The 17,323-nt window shown below is 36.8% G+C and overlaps 4 protein-coding genes across 8 annotated transcripts; 2 read left to right on the forward strand and 2 right to left on the reverse strand.

Moving 5' to 3' along the window:
• Nucleotides 1-2: 2 nt before the first annotated feature.
• On the reverse strand, nt 3-3,563 carry LOC139112469 (uncharacterized). Of its 3 annotated transcripts, none has more exons than XM_070673514.1 (5): nt 1,867-3,563; nt 1,147-1,733; nt 973-1,076; nt 607-822; nt 3-439 (listed from the first exon to the last, which is right to left on the reverse strand). In XM_070673514.1, exons 2-5 carry the CDS (start codon nt 1,187-1,189, stop codon nt 290-292), a joined length of 513 nt encoding a protein of 170 aa, XP_070529615.1. In that variant the 5' UTR covers nt 1,190-1,733; nt 1,867-3,563; the 3' UTR covers nt 3-289. The 3 variants fall into 3 exon arrangements, with proteins under 3 accessions (XP_070529615.1, XP_070529616.1, XP_070529613.1); XM_070673515.1 differs by lacking the exon at nt 1,867-3,563 and having other exon boundaries at nt 1,147-1,265; nt 1,611-1,853; XM_070673512.1 differs by lacking the exon at nt 1,867-3,563 and having other exon boundaries at nt 1,147-1,853.
• An 895-nt stretch (nt 3,564-4,458) lies between these two features.
• Nucleotides 4,459-9,055, forward strand: Qua (villin like protein quail). The gene is made up of 9 exons (XM_070673362.1): nt 4,459-4,596; nt 4,708-4,824; nt 5,167-5,507; nt 5,575-6,056; nt 6,259-6,542; nt 6,790-6,976; nt 7,164-7,412; nt 7,510-7,806; nt 8,029-9,055. Exons 1-9 carry the CDS (start codon nt 4,459-4,461, stop codon nt 8,376-8,378), a joined length of 2,445 nt encoding a protein of 814 aa, XP_070529463.1. The 3' UTR covers nt 8,379-9,055.
• Nucleotides 8,469-10,107, reverse strand: Prosbeta2 (Proteasome beta2 subunit). Its single transcript, XM_070673353.1, has 4 exons — nt 9,940-10,107; nt 9,538-9,717; nt 9,143-9,458; nt 8,469-8,872 (listed from the first exon to the last, which is right to left on the reverse strand). Exons 1-4 carry the CDS (start codon nt 9,999-10,001, stop codon nt 8,597-8,599), a joined length of 834 nt encoding a protein of 277 aa, XP_070529454.1. The 5' UTR covers nt 10,002-10,107; the 3' UTR covers nt 8,469-8,596.
• Nucleotides 10,108-10,441: 334 nt separating this feature from the next.
• LOC139112361 (putative uncharacterized protein DDB_G0277255) lies at nt 10,442-17,232 on the forward strand. 3 transcript variants are annotated; one of them, XM_070673332.1, is made up of 16 exons: nt 10,442-10,852; nt 11,008-11,134; nt 11,407-11,508; nt 11,764-11,888; nt 11,974-12,157; nt 12,228-12,331; nt 12,532-12,648; nt 12,736-12,851; nt 12,922-12,976; nt 13,102-13,362; nt 13,461-13,719; nt 13,787-14,336; nt 14,433-15,139; nt 15,426-15,505; nt 15,655-15,808; nt 15,897-17,232. In XM_070673332.1, the coding sequence occupies exons 1-16, from the start codon at nt 10,830-10,832 to the stop codon at nt 16,971-16,973; spliced, it is 4,041 nt and encodes a 1,346-aa protein (XP_070529433.1). In that variant the 5' UTR covers nt 10,442-10,829; the 3' UTR covers nt 16,974-17,232. The 3 variants fall into 3 exon arrangements, with proteins under 3 accessions (XP_070529433.1, XP_070529432.1, XP_070529434.1); XM_070673331.1 differs by having other exon boundaries at nt 10,444-10,852; nt 13,102-13,374; XM_070673333.1 differs by having other exon boundaries at nt 10,445-10,852; nt 11,004-11,134; nt 13,102-13,374.
• Nucleotides 17,233-17,323: the final 91 nt, after the last annotated feature.

The raw sequence follows: 17,323 nt of genomic DNA on the forward strand, positions 1-17,323 counted from the left end.
TTTAATTGTTCTTTTATTATGTATCAACCTCAAAATTCGTAGCGATTATATTATTTGTATAAAATTATATAATATAGAAAACAGAATTATATTGAAATATAGAAACGATGTAAATCTTTGTCCTTGAGTGCTTAATATTCTCTTAAATATTTTTATTTTTTGATAAATATAAAAAAATATTTTATACGTAATACCAATATTCTTTGAGTGTCAAAATGTAGTTAAGTTAAAAAAAAAAATTAAGTTTCTATTAAAAAAATTCACATGTACGGTCGAGTAAAACATAAATCTATGAAAGATGCTCGCGGTATAAAGCGCTTGCACTAGTTTTTGCTTTGGTTCTTTTCAATTTTCTCGCAAGCCTGACCGATTTCCACAGCCACATTCGAGAGTCCTTTTTCCAATAAAGCGCGATATCCGAGGGAGAATGCTTGATGCCCTGTAAAAAGAAATAAATTTTTATTCTTTCGTACAGTCCTCATTTTTTTTCTAAATAAATATAATTTTTTTATTAAACAGTGGTAACGAGCAGAATAAAATTAAATATGCTAAAAAGATATTAAAAAATTTCTTTATATTATTATTTTAATACGAGAACATTTTTACCTGAAAAATTAAAATCTCCGGTCCCTGGACCACTAATTGAAAAGTAGATTTTTCTCTTGTCTTGAAAACCGGAACGGTTTCTTCTTGATCAGAATCATTGAAGTAATCTGTTTGCGCGTCACTTGTTCTAAATCCTAGGTGATTTTTCGTTTCAAGATCCAGATTTTTTAAAGCAGACGTGAAGTTCCCAATATCTTTATAAAATTCAATTCCAACCTAAATCAAATAAATTAATTATAAAAATATAAGTTTGTTATAACATACAAATACTTAAAATATTTAAAATGTACATCAGCTCGTAATAAAATTTTTTTTTCTCTTTTTTTGAAATTTAATTCACGAATGTTTATAATTTAATTTTTTAACCTGGAGTCCTTGGGAGCAAACACTGCGATCGAGAGTATCGGCGGCGGCAGTATCCTTCGTCCTGGTCCCAGGGCGGTCGTTCTCATCCCACTTTAGGTTTTCGACTGTCCGGAAAGAGAAAGCGCACGTTGTATGTTAGTTGGCAACGAGCGTCCTTCTATCTCGATATTATACCACTCGACTGATCAGACTCCTTGTTTCGCCAATCCATCCTCATGCCGCCGAAGGGTGGTAAGACAGAGAGAGCTCTCTGACATTTGTCAACCAGACCCACATCCCTCGCCTGTCGCCTCCTGTCAAAGGAAATGTCCAACGAGCGCACTTTGTTTGTTTCAAGGATCGGGTCAAATCGAATTTATATGGTTTCAGAGTTCTCGATTTTCGATCGAAAGGAAACTCTTATTGCGTGAGAACTGCGACGAGACTAATAAATAAATCATACATATAACAGCATAAAAATTCGAAATATTAGTTTGATGTCACGCGAGAACTCGAATCATTTTTATCTTCTTCAGTGCCATATCAAGCTGCCCTGACATTGGAGTCACTAGAGAGAGCTCTCTTCTGTAATTACGTGACTTGCTCACTAAAGAGCTACTCGGAACTAAGGGTACTTTTGCTTTATGTTTTCTCCTTACCGAATAACTATTATCCTAGGAAGCAATAACTACAGATCGTTGCTGGTTTCCCGTTGCTTCCTTCGTTGAGAAAAATGCAAATAAGCCAAGATCGTGACGGGATCGAATCCGAGATCTGCAAATCTATAAGTCAATCGTTCTCATGACCCTCCTCATTATACCCTTCTCATTTAATGACGATTAAATGTAAATATACAGATAAATATCGTTGCGTCAGAACACGCTCGGTGTTCGTTCGCAGCGTGCATATACATACCTTTAGAATCTGGCACTAACGTAGACCGCGGGTGTTGCAAATAACAAATGACAGCCAACGTCGCTGTTCGCTGTGTTCGTTCGCTGAGCGTATACACACATTTACGCACGTAGGAGTGGAAAGAGCCGCGCGCGAGGGGCCCATTACGTGTTCTAGGACGTGTAATAAAGCGCCGTGCTCTATCTATCCGTGGCGAGGTAACGTTGGAAAGGCAGCGGACCTCGGCGGCAGGTGTGCGCGTGTATGCGTTACTTGCGTTGGAGGTGAGATCAACGATGGGGCCCGCGGGGGCCGCTCGCTCGTGTATTCATGAGGCCGCGTCCCGGGTTGGCCCACCGCTTCGCCGGTCACGGCTGGCCGGCCTGAGTTCCGGGGCTAACTTCCGGACACTCGCGCGCGGCACCGGTGCGGTCTCGTTTTCAGTCGGAGTCGTTCTCGCAGTGTACAGTTAGCCGGCGCGCATCACGCGCGCGGAGCGGACCCACTCGTGCGTCCCCGTTCCTTCGCGCGTGTCCCCTGCGCGAGGTAGAGGCGGTTTAAATGGGCCCCGGCCTCCCCGGGATACCGGAGAACAATGGACTTCCCCAGGCGGGTGAGTAAGACCATTCCGCTCGGACGCGAACTCGCGCGGACGCGAGAACGGCGGAGGGACGCCATGAATTTTCGGAAGACCTTCAAACGGCGGGACCGGATGTCCTCTAATTTCGTTTCTGACCGAGGAAAAAGGAAAATTAAATTTAAGAGAGAGTTCTGTAAGATGTACATTAATGATGAACTACGTTAATTAAGATATAATCCTTTTTATCTGCTTATGGTTTTAACTGCTATAGTTTATTTTAGGAAGCCGCGAGGAATTTTTTTTTATTCTTTTCCGTTTCTTTGTAAGAGTTAATTAATTAACAAACGAGTTTTCTTCAATCTCGTGTTAAAAAAAAAGAGACTTTTGAAATAGATCTTGAATCTCCATTTTAATTAATAATAAGTTTTAATTAATGAGTTATTAAATTTTCTCCGCTCTCATTCACGCTCTGTTTCAGGCTCATAATCATTTAAATAAATACCAGATTTGCGATTAAATGCAGTTATTAAAAAAAAATACTGAAAATCAGTAAAAAGGAGAATCATCTCGATGTGCTATTACGATCTCGATCGCTCGTAAAAACGATGACGAATAAACGGATTATCCGTCCCCCGTGTCTCCTTAATTCGAGACACATTTCGGACATTTCCTGTCGAGCGCTTTTAGAAGAAAAAAACAAGAGACAAAACTCGCCGGATCGAAATTCTATCCCCTTTTGACGACCATCGCACCACCTGTTACACCGTTCGGTCGGGGTCCGACGTGAATGATGGCGACCGAAGAAGCGAGGCGTTTTCTTCTGCGCGGAAGACCCGCGGCGGGCTGTTCGCGGTCGGCTGGCGGCCGCGGATTCTCACCTTTTGCCGCGATTTTTGCGCAGATATGCGGGCGACAGTTGCGACTTCCTGCCCTGTCGCCGCGATGACGACGATCGTCGCGGGTGATGGCCGTGCCGCGCGTGTGCGTGCGTGAGACGAATGTGCGCGAAAGGCGCGGGCCCTTCGTGTATGAATGAATCCGCGGTGTACGCGCTCACACACACAAGCCGGGGAACGAAACCAGCACAATGCGACGGCGGTCGACATAATGGCCCTCGTCTTACCGGGATCCGATGTTGATTGCGGGTCAATCAACTCCGGCCGAAAGCGGGCGGCAACAAAAGCCACCGGGTTTCCTGGGAGCAACAACAATTTTCGCTAGTTGCTGATGAGAAATTAAAAAAAAAAAAAAAGAAGTTCGCGTCTCTTGTAATTTGCCCGGAACGGCCGTCCGATGACGCAAAACGCGCCGTAGAAATGTTACGGGAGGAATGCCTGAAATCCCTCGGGGCATTCTTCTAACGTTTCCGGAGAGCGACAATTCTCTTTTCAAACGCAATTTCAACAATTCGCGTCAGCAACGAGAAGTAACGGGTAATTTAAATCGTTTTGCATTAAATAATTAATTTTCTAATTAAGTAAAGTAAATGAATTCAACTGAACTAATAAATTCGCGTCCCGTTCAATTAAATAATTGAAAAGACGGCGCTTAAATTTGTTAATTAATTTATATGTATCGTTAACGTGTAGAAATTAAATCAAACCAAATAATATTGAAAGATATATTCTAGCTAAATTAAACTTGTTTAATGCGCTAAGCACTCTCCACCCAAGGCTGCGTGCAGCGCGTCGAGCACGCACTTGAGTGCACCTGCGAGGCGAACGAAGATCCTCTCGGGAGAGCTCTGGTATCCCAGTTTTCAGTACGCTCGCGAACCGCGTCCGTTGCGAAACCTCGGCTCGCGCGAGCTGCGAACATAACAATGTTATCGCGCATTCTGTAATTAATTACCATTAATTATCGCACGCGCACGTTCAATTGTCGATCTGTACGATCCATCTTGGAGCCTCTTCCAGCATTTTTCTGCTTCATCTTAACGTCGTTACATTTCGCGGTTTCGCGACATTACTTTTGAGAGCTTAAGTCGGGTGGGCGGAAATTTTTGAGAGGCCGTTAATTATCGCGAGCGAACAATGACCACCGTGCTCTATCCTGAAGTTTTAAATACCATCCCGCAGGACGACAGGAGCTACCGCAGCGATGACTCCGGCGGCGAGGTCTTCAGAAACATTCCAAAGAACAGCAGCATCTTTCGGGTCTGGAAAATCGAGGTTCGCATCAATAAATTTCTCTTCGTTTACAGTATATGTATAATCTAATTAGCCGCATGTTTAATTATTCATCTTGAGTTACCTTATCACGTATTTGTTTTTACCGAACAGGGTCTACGAGCGACGGTCGTCAGCAGCAGCAACATGGGCTTCTTCCTCTCCGAGTCGGCGTACATCGTCTACGCTGTGTCCGCAAAGGACGGGACACTTCCTTACCCGGGCATGCCGGTACTTTTACTTCCATTGTATTACATCGTCGTGAGAGAAACTGCACGAAAGCGCAACCACCGCCTAACGAAATCCACGCCCTATTAGACCGCAATTTCTCTTCCGCAGACTTTTGACTCTTCGCGTTAGTCATTGAATCGTCTCACAAAGAAAATTCTCTCTCGCACGCGTAATTGCAGCTCTATTTGTAACCTGTAAGAAAACGTTAGCATTTATTAAAAATTGATGTTTCGAGAAGAGATAAGCCGCGACGGTTGAGATTAAAGATTTTTTTTTTAACTTTTTTTTGTTTAATTGGTTTATGTAAAAACGTTGACATTGATTTTGTTCGTCTTTTCACAGATTAAAGATTTAAAGGACACCCCGGTAGTACGCGCTATCCACTTCTGGATCGGAGGCAATTGCGACTCGACGGTGTCCGGCGCCGCGGCGCTTCGCGCTGCCGAGCTAGATTCACAGACGTCGGCGATGATCTTGACGCGCGAGGCACAAGGCCGCGAGAGTCCTCGGTTTCTCGCCTACTTTCGTCAACGGCTGGCCGTGGAGAGCCTACATCACGAGCGGTCCGGATGCTCCCTACACCGCGTATCCGGCGTAGCCGTGCCGATTCTGACCGAGTTAGCGACAGTACACTGGGATCACTTCAGTTGCCGGGATGTCATCCTTGTGGACATTCACGTAAAGTGCGTGACAGTTTCCGGGTAATTGAGTCCTGTAGAGAAAACTAATTTTTTTTTTTTTTTTTGCTAGGGGCGTCGTTTTCTTGTGGCTGGGATCTCTGTCGGACCCGCTACACAAACGTCACGCTGCTAGCCTTTTAGAATCTCGAAAGGAGAACAATAACGGTCGCGTGGTGGTAGTCGAGGACGGCTACGAGCAGACCTTGCCTGTGGACGACCGGGAGCTTTTTAGCAGCGTGCTGGATTCCTCGGCGAGGGTAGTGGCACCCGATCGCCAGCATCGCGTCAACCCTCCCAGCCCCATTAAACTATACAAGTGCAGCGAACAATCGGGCAAGTACAAAGTCGCCGAGCTCAAGTCCGGTCCGATTCTACGCGGCGATTTGACTTCCGGCTCCGTGTACCTAGTGGACCGCGGTGAAGCTGGCGTCTGGGCCTGGGTGGGCCGCGATGTCAACGCGCGAGAAAGATTGGAAGCCGTGAGAAACGCGCGAGGTTTCGTCAAGAAAAAGGATTACAGCGACGGTGTGCCTGTGGCCAGAACGACGGAAGGTAGAGCAGGATTTGCTTTCTCACACGATTAAATAATTATCTCATTCGGAGGCGCGGTTGTTTAAAAATCTCAAAAATAAACCTGCAAATAAATGCAAAAGTTTATGATCGCAAGAGTTTCTAGAATTTTAAAACCGTAGTAATGACTCGCGGTGCGCAATAGCTAAACTCGTGGGAATAAAATTAATAAAATAAAACGAAGGTCATGAACCGGCGGAGATGAAGGCGCTGTTGAGGGGCTGGGAACCCTCGAAGACGAGGCCGTTGACTTTGCCGACGAGTTTCGAGCCTGATTACATGAACGAGAGGCCCAAGATGGCAGCGGAGTGCCAGCTGGTGGATGACGGATCCGGTGAGCGAACCTTGTGGAGGGTCGAACTGAAGGAAGGCATGGTTCAAGTGGAGGACGACAGAGGAATCTATTACGCGGAAGCTTGCTACGTGATGCTGTACAAATACGGACAGGGACGAAGATCTCGAAGTATTGTACGTGAAATATTTGTTCTTTTCTTCAAGAAAGTCTGTTAACTTTTCTTTTTATATCTTAAACTTAAAAAGCTTATTAAAAAATTATTACCAACTAATTAGATCAATGCTATTTTTTTTATTTTTTTTGTAATTATTGAAGTAATTTAATATTGTTTAATGCGTTTGATTTGGTTTAAATATTGAAGTGACATTTACCTCGTGTCTATAATTATAATTTTTTAAAAATCATAATTTTTTCCTTCAGGTTTACTGCTGGGAAGGTGTTCATTCTGTCAAGATAGATCGAGATGCAGCTCTAACAGTAGCTTGTCGTTTATCCGAGGAGACGAACGCGCAATTGGTGAAAGCATCTCAAGGCAGAGAACCGCCTCATTTATTGCAGATTTATGATGGGAAACTTAAGATACTTGCCGGACGACATCATGATTCGCGTAAAGATCTCTCTTTTGTTATTTCTCCCAAATCGTCGCCATTAAAAAACTCGTGTTCGAGCAAGTCTCAAAAATCATCTAATAATCCTATTAAAAAAAAAAAAAAGTGTTATGCGTAAATTAACAATTAACAGCTAATTTACGCGTAACACCAATTTTTTTTAATAGAAAAATTCTTGACTTACAGCGCCGAAAAAGTATTTGGTCAGAGTGTTCGGTTCTACGCCATACACTTCCAAAGCTGTGGAACGTCCGTGTCGAGCCAGCAGCCTAGACTCCAGTGCGGTGTTCATTCTCTTCTCTCACGCGCCCGTTGTCTGGTGCGGTGGCAAAAGTACCGGTGACGCTAGACAAACGTCACGACGCCTTGCACCCAGAAACGCACCACTTGTTGTAGAAGGTAAAGAGGGCGACGACTTCTGGACTGAGCTTGGAGGTAATAAAATTAATAAATAATTAATAAAGTGACACAAACAATTGTAAAGTTATATAATTACAATTGCCGTCGTATCGCGTAAATTTATCTTTCTCAGGAAAAGGTGTCTACAGCACAGAGCTTGAAGAGATCGGTGAAGAGTTGGACAAGCATCTCTTTCAATGTCGTACCGAGAACGGCCTTTTCGTGGGCGAGCAGATTCTCGGATTTCGACAGAATTCTTTAATACCGGAAGCTGTCTGGTTGCTGGACGCCGGCAGCGTGATCTGGATATGGGTGGGTAAATTCTCCAGTCCGAGGACGTTGCAAGAATGCGTGGAGGATGCCACAATATATCTTTACACCCATCCCGCTGGTCGAAATCGCAACACTGCCATTTCTGTGATCAAACAAGGTGAGTTCCATCCAAGCAATGTAGTCGAACAAATCTCTTAAATATGAATATCTTTCTTTAGCATGTTTCAAATAAAAATCTAACTCTGTTAGAAAATACCTTAATTTCGAAGTTTATTATAGCGTCGTTACTTATTGTTAAAGGTCTTTTCAAACTCCTTTTTACGTACAAGATAGTTTATGCTTATCGTCGTTTACAATTTTATTTTTTATTTCTTCTTAGGTTTGGAGCCAGCCACTTTTATTGGCCTATTCGACAACTGGAATCATAATCTACTAAGAGATTACAAATCGTTTGACATTTTTTGTTCCCAACTAGAAGACAAAGATCAATCAACAAGAATGCAAACGATCTCAAAAGCCACCACAGACTTCGATAATTACATCAAGTACCCACCGGCGGTACTGAAAAACGAGCCAGAGAATCTACCGTCTGGTGTGGATGTTAGACGCAAAGAAATGCATTTAACTTATGATAATTTCATCACAATTTTTAAAATGGAACCCGCAGAGTTCGAAAAATTACCGACTTGGAAGAAACAACGTCTTAAGCAAGCTGCCGGACTTTTTTAACATGTATTCTTTTATTTACTTTGGTTTTAATCCAAATACTTTTTTCTTTTATTAAAATCAAAATTTAGAAATCGTACTATTATCCTTACGTAATTTTGGTAATATTTTTATTACAATTTATCAAATTAATTTACACAATCGGCAAATTTCTTACTGTTTGAAAAAATTTAATTATTAATTAAAGTTTATATAGAACAGCTATTTTAATTAACTGAGTTTTATGCCGATGTGTCCATCGCTTCGAGTGCAATTGTGCGCACCGTTTCTTCCTCCACAATAATCGGTTGTACTGTTTTCGTGAGCACTGATGTAGTACCAGGCTTGTAGCGATAACTGATCTGTCGCTCGCCTTTCACGCTAGCAGTATCGTACGGTCGTAAATATTCAACGCTGTTTTTACGAATAACGCAAAGATCGACATTGGATCCTGACGCAAGATCGTTGAATACGCCCGCGCGGATGCCATCCGCTACTAACTGCTTCGCCTCCTCTTCCTAAAAACGTCAATTTTTTATTCAAATATGGAGTTTTTAATATAAGAAATAAAAATAATTTTAATATATTAATAAACAAATATTCATAAAATCGATATTAATTATTACATGTATATCAATATACCAATATATAAATCGATGGATTTTATAAGGAATAATATAAATTTGTCACTGCTTACATAATTATTTTTAAAATAAACATTACTTTAAATTTGCCAAATATTTATTTCCATATATTCATAATTTAGAATGTTTAATTAATTTTCTTACCGACATATTGGGCTTCCATCTACTCTCAAAGACTGCCATTGCAGCTAATGAGCCAGATCCCATAGTAGTATACTTTAATTTCTCTGTAGAACCATGTGGATAAATGCAGTATAACTGGGGTCCATCAAGATCAAAACCACCCAGGATAAGTGCAGCACCAATATGGCCTTGATAACGAAATAGCATTTGTTTTATCAAAGTATTAGCAGTGCACACAGGCACAATGCGACCAGTATTTAAACGATGAAGCTCTAATTGACTGGCTATCATTTCAGTTGTCATTTCAGTGTCAGCTGCAGTGCCAGCTCCACAGCAGCTAAAAATTATTTATGTTCTCTTCAATGCATTGCTCATTAAATTAATTTCTTGATAAAATAAAATGTTATAATACTCACTACATATTGGGAGCAAGATAATGGATTTTTAAACTGTACTTGTCAGCAACAATAGTGTCCTCAGTAGCTCGTGTGTCACCACCAAGAATAACACCATCCTTATAGACTACACCAGCAATAGTGGTGCCTGTTTTGACTGCTTTTGGACCAGTAAAACCTTTTTTAATCAAGGCATTGTTCCTGAATACAGAAAAAAAAATTAGTAAACTTGACAAGTCCCATATTAAAACGTTTAAAATCTGTAAATTAAATATATGTATATTATATATACAATAATTAGCATACATTCTATCTGCATTATAATTTCTTTCTGATTTGATGTATGACATAGCAGTATGTAGGTTAGCTAAGATTCTAAGTTGTCGAAATTTACAATGTACGAAAATAAAAGAAAATGGTTACCTTTGGCAAAGATCGAAGGAAAAACCTGGCGGTGGGATTTCCGGCGCGAGAAGCGAAGTCATGATTCGTTTTATGGGTCAAATATCGGCAATCAAAAATGATACAGCCACAACACTGACCACTACTCTGCCAGTAGTCACTAATCAGCACTATTCAGAAACAGAGAGGAAGTGTTTTTCGCGCATGCGAAGAAGACCACAGTGAGTCGGGAATGATGAAGCAGTTGAGACGACTTTTGTCCGAACTAAAGTCGCGTCTACAATGGGTGTTGTAAATCTTAAGCCTTAAGAAACTGACCAATCATATTAAAAATTTCAAGAGAATTATCTAATATGAATGGCTAATTTTTTATGGCTTAAAGCTTACCATAGTAAGCTGATTGGCATATTCTCTTAATTTTGGTGGAATACGCCAATCAAGTTCACCATTTTTACAACAGTTATGAAGCAGCATTTCTGCTGAACGTAGCCAATTAGTATCGAGCAATTAGAGACTCGGCATCTCCGTTTTCCCTCCAAATGGAAGTTAGTTAGTACACGTCATTCGTATAAAATTATTCAAAACATAAGTTTAATTTTTCGGAAACAAAAATGGAAACGTGAGAAATGAATCTGAGAAAATTTTTCTCGTTGATGGAGACTGTGATAACACTACGAAGATCTTCGTGTTAGGTTTATGGTTACGGCTGTAGTGACGTGCTTTAAATTCGTCTAACAACGTTTTATGGCATCGCGACGACTATAGTTCGAAGTTTTCATTTACAGCCGGTTTTTTATTTTTTTTTATTTTTTATTAACCTTGTACCTCACACTTCTTTCATGAAGAAAATTGCTATTTGGTCACTCGTGGGATCCTGACTTGTGACGCCTCTCTGTGGTGTAATCATCTTTATGCACGACGACGCACTCGTCAGGTGAATTTAGTTAATATTCATCAGATTTATCAGACAATTTAACCGTCACGGGCGTATTTATTTTGCGTTTGTGTGATTATCAGGAATCGTTACCATCCTGGCCAATTATTTATTACACAACTTTAACTTTTTGCGTTTTTTTATTGTTTAGATAGGATGTCCCCAAAGGGAAATTCATCAATTTCTAAGGTCTGCTGCTTTTGCAATTCAGCAGAGGACAATGAACTGGAATATGGAAAAATTTATGAACACAATGGGATTGTTACACACTACTATTGTATGGTAGGTTACTGACACAATGACATTGATCTTGAATATATATTATAAGTGATATATTTAATTTTTATTTACTGCATTATTGAATGTATGAGAAGCTTTGGAGATATGAACATAAGTTGATGGTAGTATTTTAGTTTAATATATGTATACTGAACAATAAAAATTGAATAATGCTCATGTCCTTTAAAAGTTTATAGTTAAAAATACTCAAAGTAGAAGACTGAATTGTCTGTTGCTTGTTATGCTATTTTATATATATATAAATTTCTTTTTAGCTCTTATCCTCAAACATGGAACAAAAAGGAGATGATGATGAAGGCATACTTGGATTTCTTGCAGAAGATATACAAAAAGAACTTCGCAGAGGAAAGAGATTGGTATATATATTAAAAATAGCTGATTGTCTTGTGTATTAATATTTGTTAAGTTAAATTAATTACAGTTACATTTGTTATAATTGATGAATTTATAATTAATTTAACATTTGATACAAGTAATTTTTTTTTTAATTGTTGCAACAATGTTAAGCAGAATTTAAACTCTGATCTTTGTGGAATATCTATTAATTAAACTGCTTGAAGCATGTTACGTTTATATTTGTTAACTTTAATGAACTTTTTTCATGATTCTAGGTATGTTCATACTGCAGAAAAGCTGGTGCTACTTTGGGTTGCTGTAATGTAAGATGCAAACGTATTTTTCACCTTCCTTGCGGTTTAAGAGCCAATTCTCTTCATCAATTTTTTGGTGAATTTAGGTGGGATTAAAATATTAAATTAATTGATTGATATTGGGACTTTTGTAACTATTTGAGTAATTTATTTGAAATTGGAATATTTCAGATCATATTGTATAAATCACAGACCAAAACAGAACATTGATGAGCAAATTTTAAAACAGATTTGTACAGGAAAAAGTGTATTATGTTATATTTGTTATGATAAAGTTAATATTAATGACTTGGTGAAGACATTATGGGCTCCTTGTTGTAAAAAAGACGCCTGGTTTCATAGGACTTGTATTCAGGTTAGCTCTAATAACAACTTAATTTTGTTTGAAATATAAATAATTTTATATAGATAATTTCTCATTTTAGCAACTTGCATTAAGTGCTGGATATTTTTTTAAATGTCCTTTATGTAATAATAAAAAAGATTTTCAAAAGACTATGTTAGAATATGGTATTTATGTACCAAGTCAGTAAGTATAGAAACAAAATTTTATAACTATTTTTTATTTTTTTTTTTTAATTATAAGTTTTGTGAACATTAATTGTTAATGTAAAAGATATGTGGAAAATATTTCTAAATTAATTTTAATAGTACTATTAATACTAATAATTAATTGTTTAATACTTGCACAAAATGCAAGATAATATATAAAAATTTTGTTGCAATTAGAGATGCTTCATGGGAATTAGTACCAAATGCATTTGAAGAGCTTTTGTACAGACATGATCAGTGTGATGCACCAAAATGTTTTTGTCCAAAAGGAAGAAAATATACAAGTCATAACGCGTAAGTAATAGTTATAATATGCTAATAATCCTTTATGTTATATATATATATTACAATATATATGTAAAATACTTTTTTTATATGTAGTAAATGGGAGTTGACTTTATGTCGAACTTGCGGTTCTCAAGGCATTCATAAGGCTTGTGGGCAGTTAAAATGGGCTAATCCAGTATGGGATTGTAGTGAATGTATTTCTATATTATGTAAGTATTTTATAAAAAAAGTATTATAATTATATTTCTAATCTTATGTAATTTTTATATAAATTTTTAGCAAATAATGATTTGAGGCCAAATAATATAAGACTGGACAATTCTATTAAAGATAGGTATATAGCATTATATAGCATATGGTTTTTTTTTTTAAATATTTTTTCTAAAATATTTATCTTAAGCTATGATCAAATAATGGATTATTCTAATAATATCTTTTATATATTTTTTTTTATTCTAGTCAAACTAAAGATTTTGATGCAAGGTCTCCAAATTCACATTCAGAATTAAAATCTGACTCAAACTTAGATTCAGGTTCGGATACGGATTCAGATTTAGATTCAGATTCAATTGTGGACACTGATACAGATATTTCTGTGGGCACTGATTTTCCTGTGCAATTAGCTAATAATAGCTTATCTTCCACTTCCTTGAATTCTGCTTTGAACAAAAAATTACGACCTGGACCACGATGTTTCAAATTACAACAGGAAAAATTAAGGCTAGATGAATGGTTGATAATAATAATTATAATGATAATAGAAAGTATTTTAATTTTATGAGATTTATTTCAATGTAATTTGATATTTTATTTAACAGGTTAAACTACACAAATACTGAAAGGAATATAACTGCCAAAGCTAGTTTAGAAAGTATTAACACATCAATGCTAAATAATAATGAAAGTAATGAGAAAAAAGAACCATCAACAAGCAAAGAAAATACTCTTCAGCAAAAAAATAAGGAAGATATTTCTCAGAAAAAACAACAAATATCTGATAAAAGTAATGCACATTTTCAACCGATACAAAAAGAAACAGATGTCATTACAATTGATAGCGACGATGATGAAATTGAGGTAATTTTTTTTTGAGAATTTTAGTTATAATACTATCTAATTGTATTTAATTTGCTTACTTTTACAGCTTATTGCACGGAAACGAAGAACAGGAGTTGTGTTTGTACGTACGCAGCAGCCTGTGCAATCGTGTGTTCCTACCCCCGTATTAAATCAAATTAGTAAATCGTCGTTAAATGCGACAACTACTTCCGCAATATCTGATAGTCAAAATATAGCAAATGATTTATCGGCACAACGTGTTATAATTGATTTATTGGATGATAACGTTAGTGTATCAAAATCTAATTTATCAGAATTTGAGACTTTGAACAAAAGTATACCTATATCAGATAAAAGTCCAATTGGTGTTATAACGTCACAAAATACCACGTTAGATCTGGGTGCTTCAAGTAGTGATGATTTGGAAGGAAATACAATTGATACAAGTGAAACGTCAATTATGAATATTAAAATTACTAGTGTTACTTCTGTACCGCCTGAAGTGTTCGAAAATGTACCTGATGTATGTAATGATGTTACATTACCTACCAATATCACTGATCCGATGTCTTTGAGTAAAGTGTTGCAGCAACTTGTCACACAGACCGCGCATTTTAAGCGGAGCATGAACGAAGGTAATTTAATAAAAGAAAGCTGGAAATTTATGTATTTTTTATATCGTAAATATGATTTTATTATTATATTTTAATTATATTATATTTTATTTTTAGCGAGTGATTTTACTGAGAACCGTAAAAAAATAAAAACAAGTGATTCTAATGAAATGTTACACGCAACGAATCCTGCAGCCGTCAGTGTTATTGTTGCACATAGTACAAATAAACAACAAAACGAAAATATAACTATAAGCAAGCCAGACAAAATTGACCAACTTAATAAAGGTCTCTCAAGATGCACATTTGGAACTACGAGTAACGTACTCAATCCATTAAATAATCAAACAACTAACTTGTACGAGGTTCATAAAACGGATAATATGCGAAATGCGCATGAAATTGTATCACATTCAGAAGAAAACAATATGTTTGTTAATGTTCAACAAAACAAGGATAATCCTATTGCACAACAAACTCAGAAATACAAAGATTATAACGAAAGCAATAGAGTTTATTTGCAAATTAAAAATCCACCAGTTAATGGTTTTTATTTGCAAAAAATACCAAATCCGAACTTTACAATTAATGAATTAAATACACATGCAGTAAAAACAGAGGAAACAAAAGTGTATGCTCTATCATCGAATAGTATTTTACCGCCCGTAACAAATAATGTTACTGCATGTAATGTCGATCGATTTAATGCGCCTAATATGAGTGACGATAAAGTAGTAGCAGTAAATCGACAAGAAGCTGTAACAAAGAAAGATTTATGTATTAATACACCCAGTGTTGGAAATAATTCATCGGATCAATCCTATGTAAGTAACTCATTAAAAACGTTGAAAAATATTATAAAGAATATTCACATAGCAAGTATTTGCAATATTAAAAAAAAAAATTAGAAAATACCTTTAAAAAAACGTTTGAGATATTTAGATCATTAACGTTTCAAAATTATTTTCGTATCATTGTCGTAAATCCCCGCGTTCTTAATCGAGTAATGTAGAAATACATTCTGGTGAGACACAGTGCGGGGAGTATTTTTTGTTGTAAATTAGTTTTCCCCGTACCTCTTCTCCAGTGTATATCTTGCGATTCTAACAGTGTGACGGGGATGCAGGCACAAAACCTGTTGGACTCTTTTCTGTCGACTTCACAGACGACCCAAGCGACTGTCATAAAAAGTGAGTATAAAGTACAAAGTTTCATGTGTTGATTTTCTGTTGCAAATTAATCTGTAAATAAATTACGAGCAGTATAATAAAATAAAATTTAAATATAGAGAATAATATTTTATAAACATTAACGATATATTTTGAACATTATTACCTAGTGGAGCCCACAATGAGGAGGTCAATTCGGTTATCCAAAGTGTCTTTCCACAAGTCACCAACAATCACAACACCTGTCATCAACCTAGATTAATACCGCAATACATGAATTTACAGGATCTTAAATTTCAAGTTTGCGACTTGAACAACATACAGGTACATTTCATATTATATGAATTTGATAAATCGTTAATCTTGTCAAATTCCTCATGAAATAATAATTAATTTTCTGTATTGTTTGTAGATGATTTTATACGATACATTTTCTGTAAATATCCCGATGAAAAATCCTAGGGAGAATAACAATCGATGGCCACGCGTAGATGCATGTCAGAAGTCAAAAAAATCTTTCATTCTTGCATCGCGCGAAGTTCCATGTAGTTCAGATTATATGGAAAATTTGTCAATTGACCGACAACGTTCCGACAAATTTTCTCGCTCTTCGAAGAATGGCAATTGTTCTGTTAATGACAAAAGTACATGTACTAAATATGTAGTGCACGGTCAAGATGATATCAAAGAAAATTTAGATCCAATCAGATCCAAAATGCTCTCGCGTAATAATATAGTAGAAAATATAAATCCAATAAATGACGACGTGATTACGAGTGACCATTTTTGTAATGAGAATGACAATGAAATAGTGACGTGTCTCGTTACCAGTGATACTAATTTAAGAGTCTTGAACCAAACAGTTTATGATGAGAATGTAGATAATGTTAATTTAAAAGACAGTGTAACAACTCCGGATAGTTATGACCAAGGCTCGCAAGAAAATTTAAAAAATCTGCAAGATGATCAAGCATCCATTTGCGACGCAACTCCTATGCTTACAGAAAAAAAGTCCGAAGTACAGCCTGTTTCTAAAGAGACTAGTAAGTTAATGCACAATATCGATTTTGATTTTAATGTTAATAAAAATATTGAAAAAGTATCGCAAAATAATATCACTGTTTCGATGAGTCAACATGATAAAACTGGTAATGATCATACAGACGATTTTTCGGTATCGAACGATTACAAATCTTTAGACGATACTAACGTTATAAGACCAAAAAATAATAATCAAAATATCCCGTGTGTCTCGAATATTACAAAACTTAATGAACATAATACTCTAAATAAGCAAATCTATACACGCAATTCCAAGAAACTTATTCAGTACGCAGCATTTCAGGGGAATGCCGTATGTTATAATGAAACTAGAATGAATAACAATGCATTTTGTTTCAAAGTAAGCATAGATTTATCTAAGATACAAAGCCTAATTGATTCTAAACCGGAGTTGTTTAAAAATCGACAACATAAAACTTGCAGTTAGCGACGTGAATTCATAAGTAGTTAACCTGTTTTAGTAGATTATAATCAACAACAGGTAAGACTTCGCGATACTGAGAATATTGACAATATCAGCGATTGCTTGTCCAAAATAGAGAATTACAAGTCAAATTACAGTGTATATCATACGGAACGGAATGTTTTTTTCTAATATAGATAAATTTCTACAATATCTTATAAGAGAATTGTGTAAAATATGCCAAACATTTGTTAATAAATAACTTTTTTTTTTACTACATTAATATAGGAATCATATAATTATATATAATTAAGTTTCAAAGTAAAGTTTAATTTAAAAGTTCGTAAACTAATAGGTCCTACTTTTTGTAACTG

Source organism: Cardiocondyla obscurior, linkage group LG28 (genome assembly GCF_019399895.1).
Source record: "Cardiocondyla obscurior isolate alpha-2009 linkage group LG28, Cobs3.1, whole genome shotgun sequence".
Lineage (NCBI taxonomy): Eukaryota > Metazoa > Arthropoda > Insecta > Hymenoptera > Formicidae > Cardiocondyla > Cardiocondyla obscurior.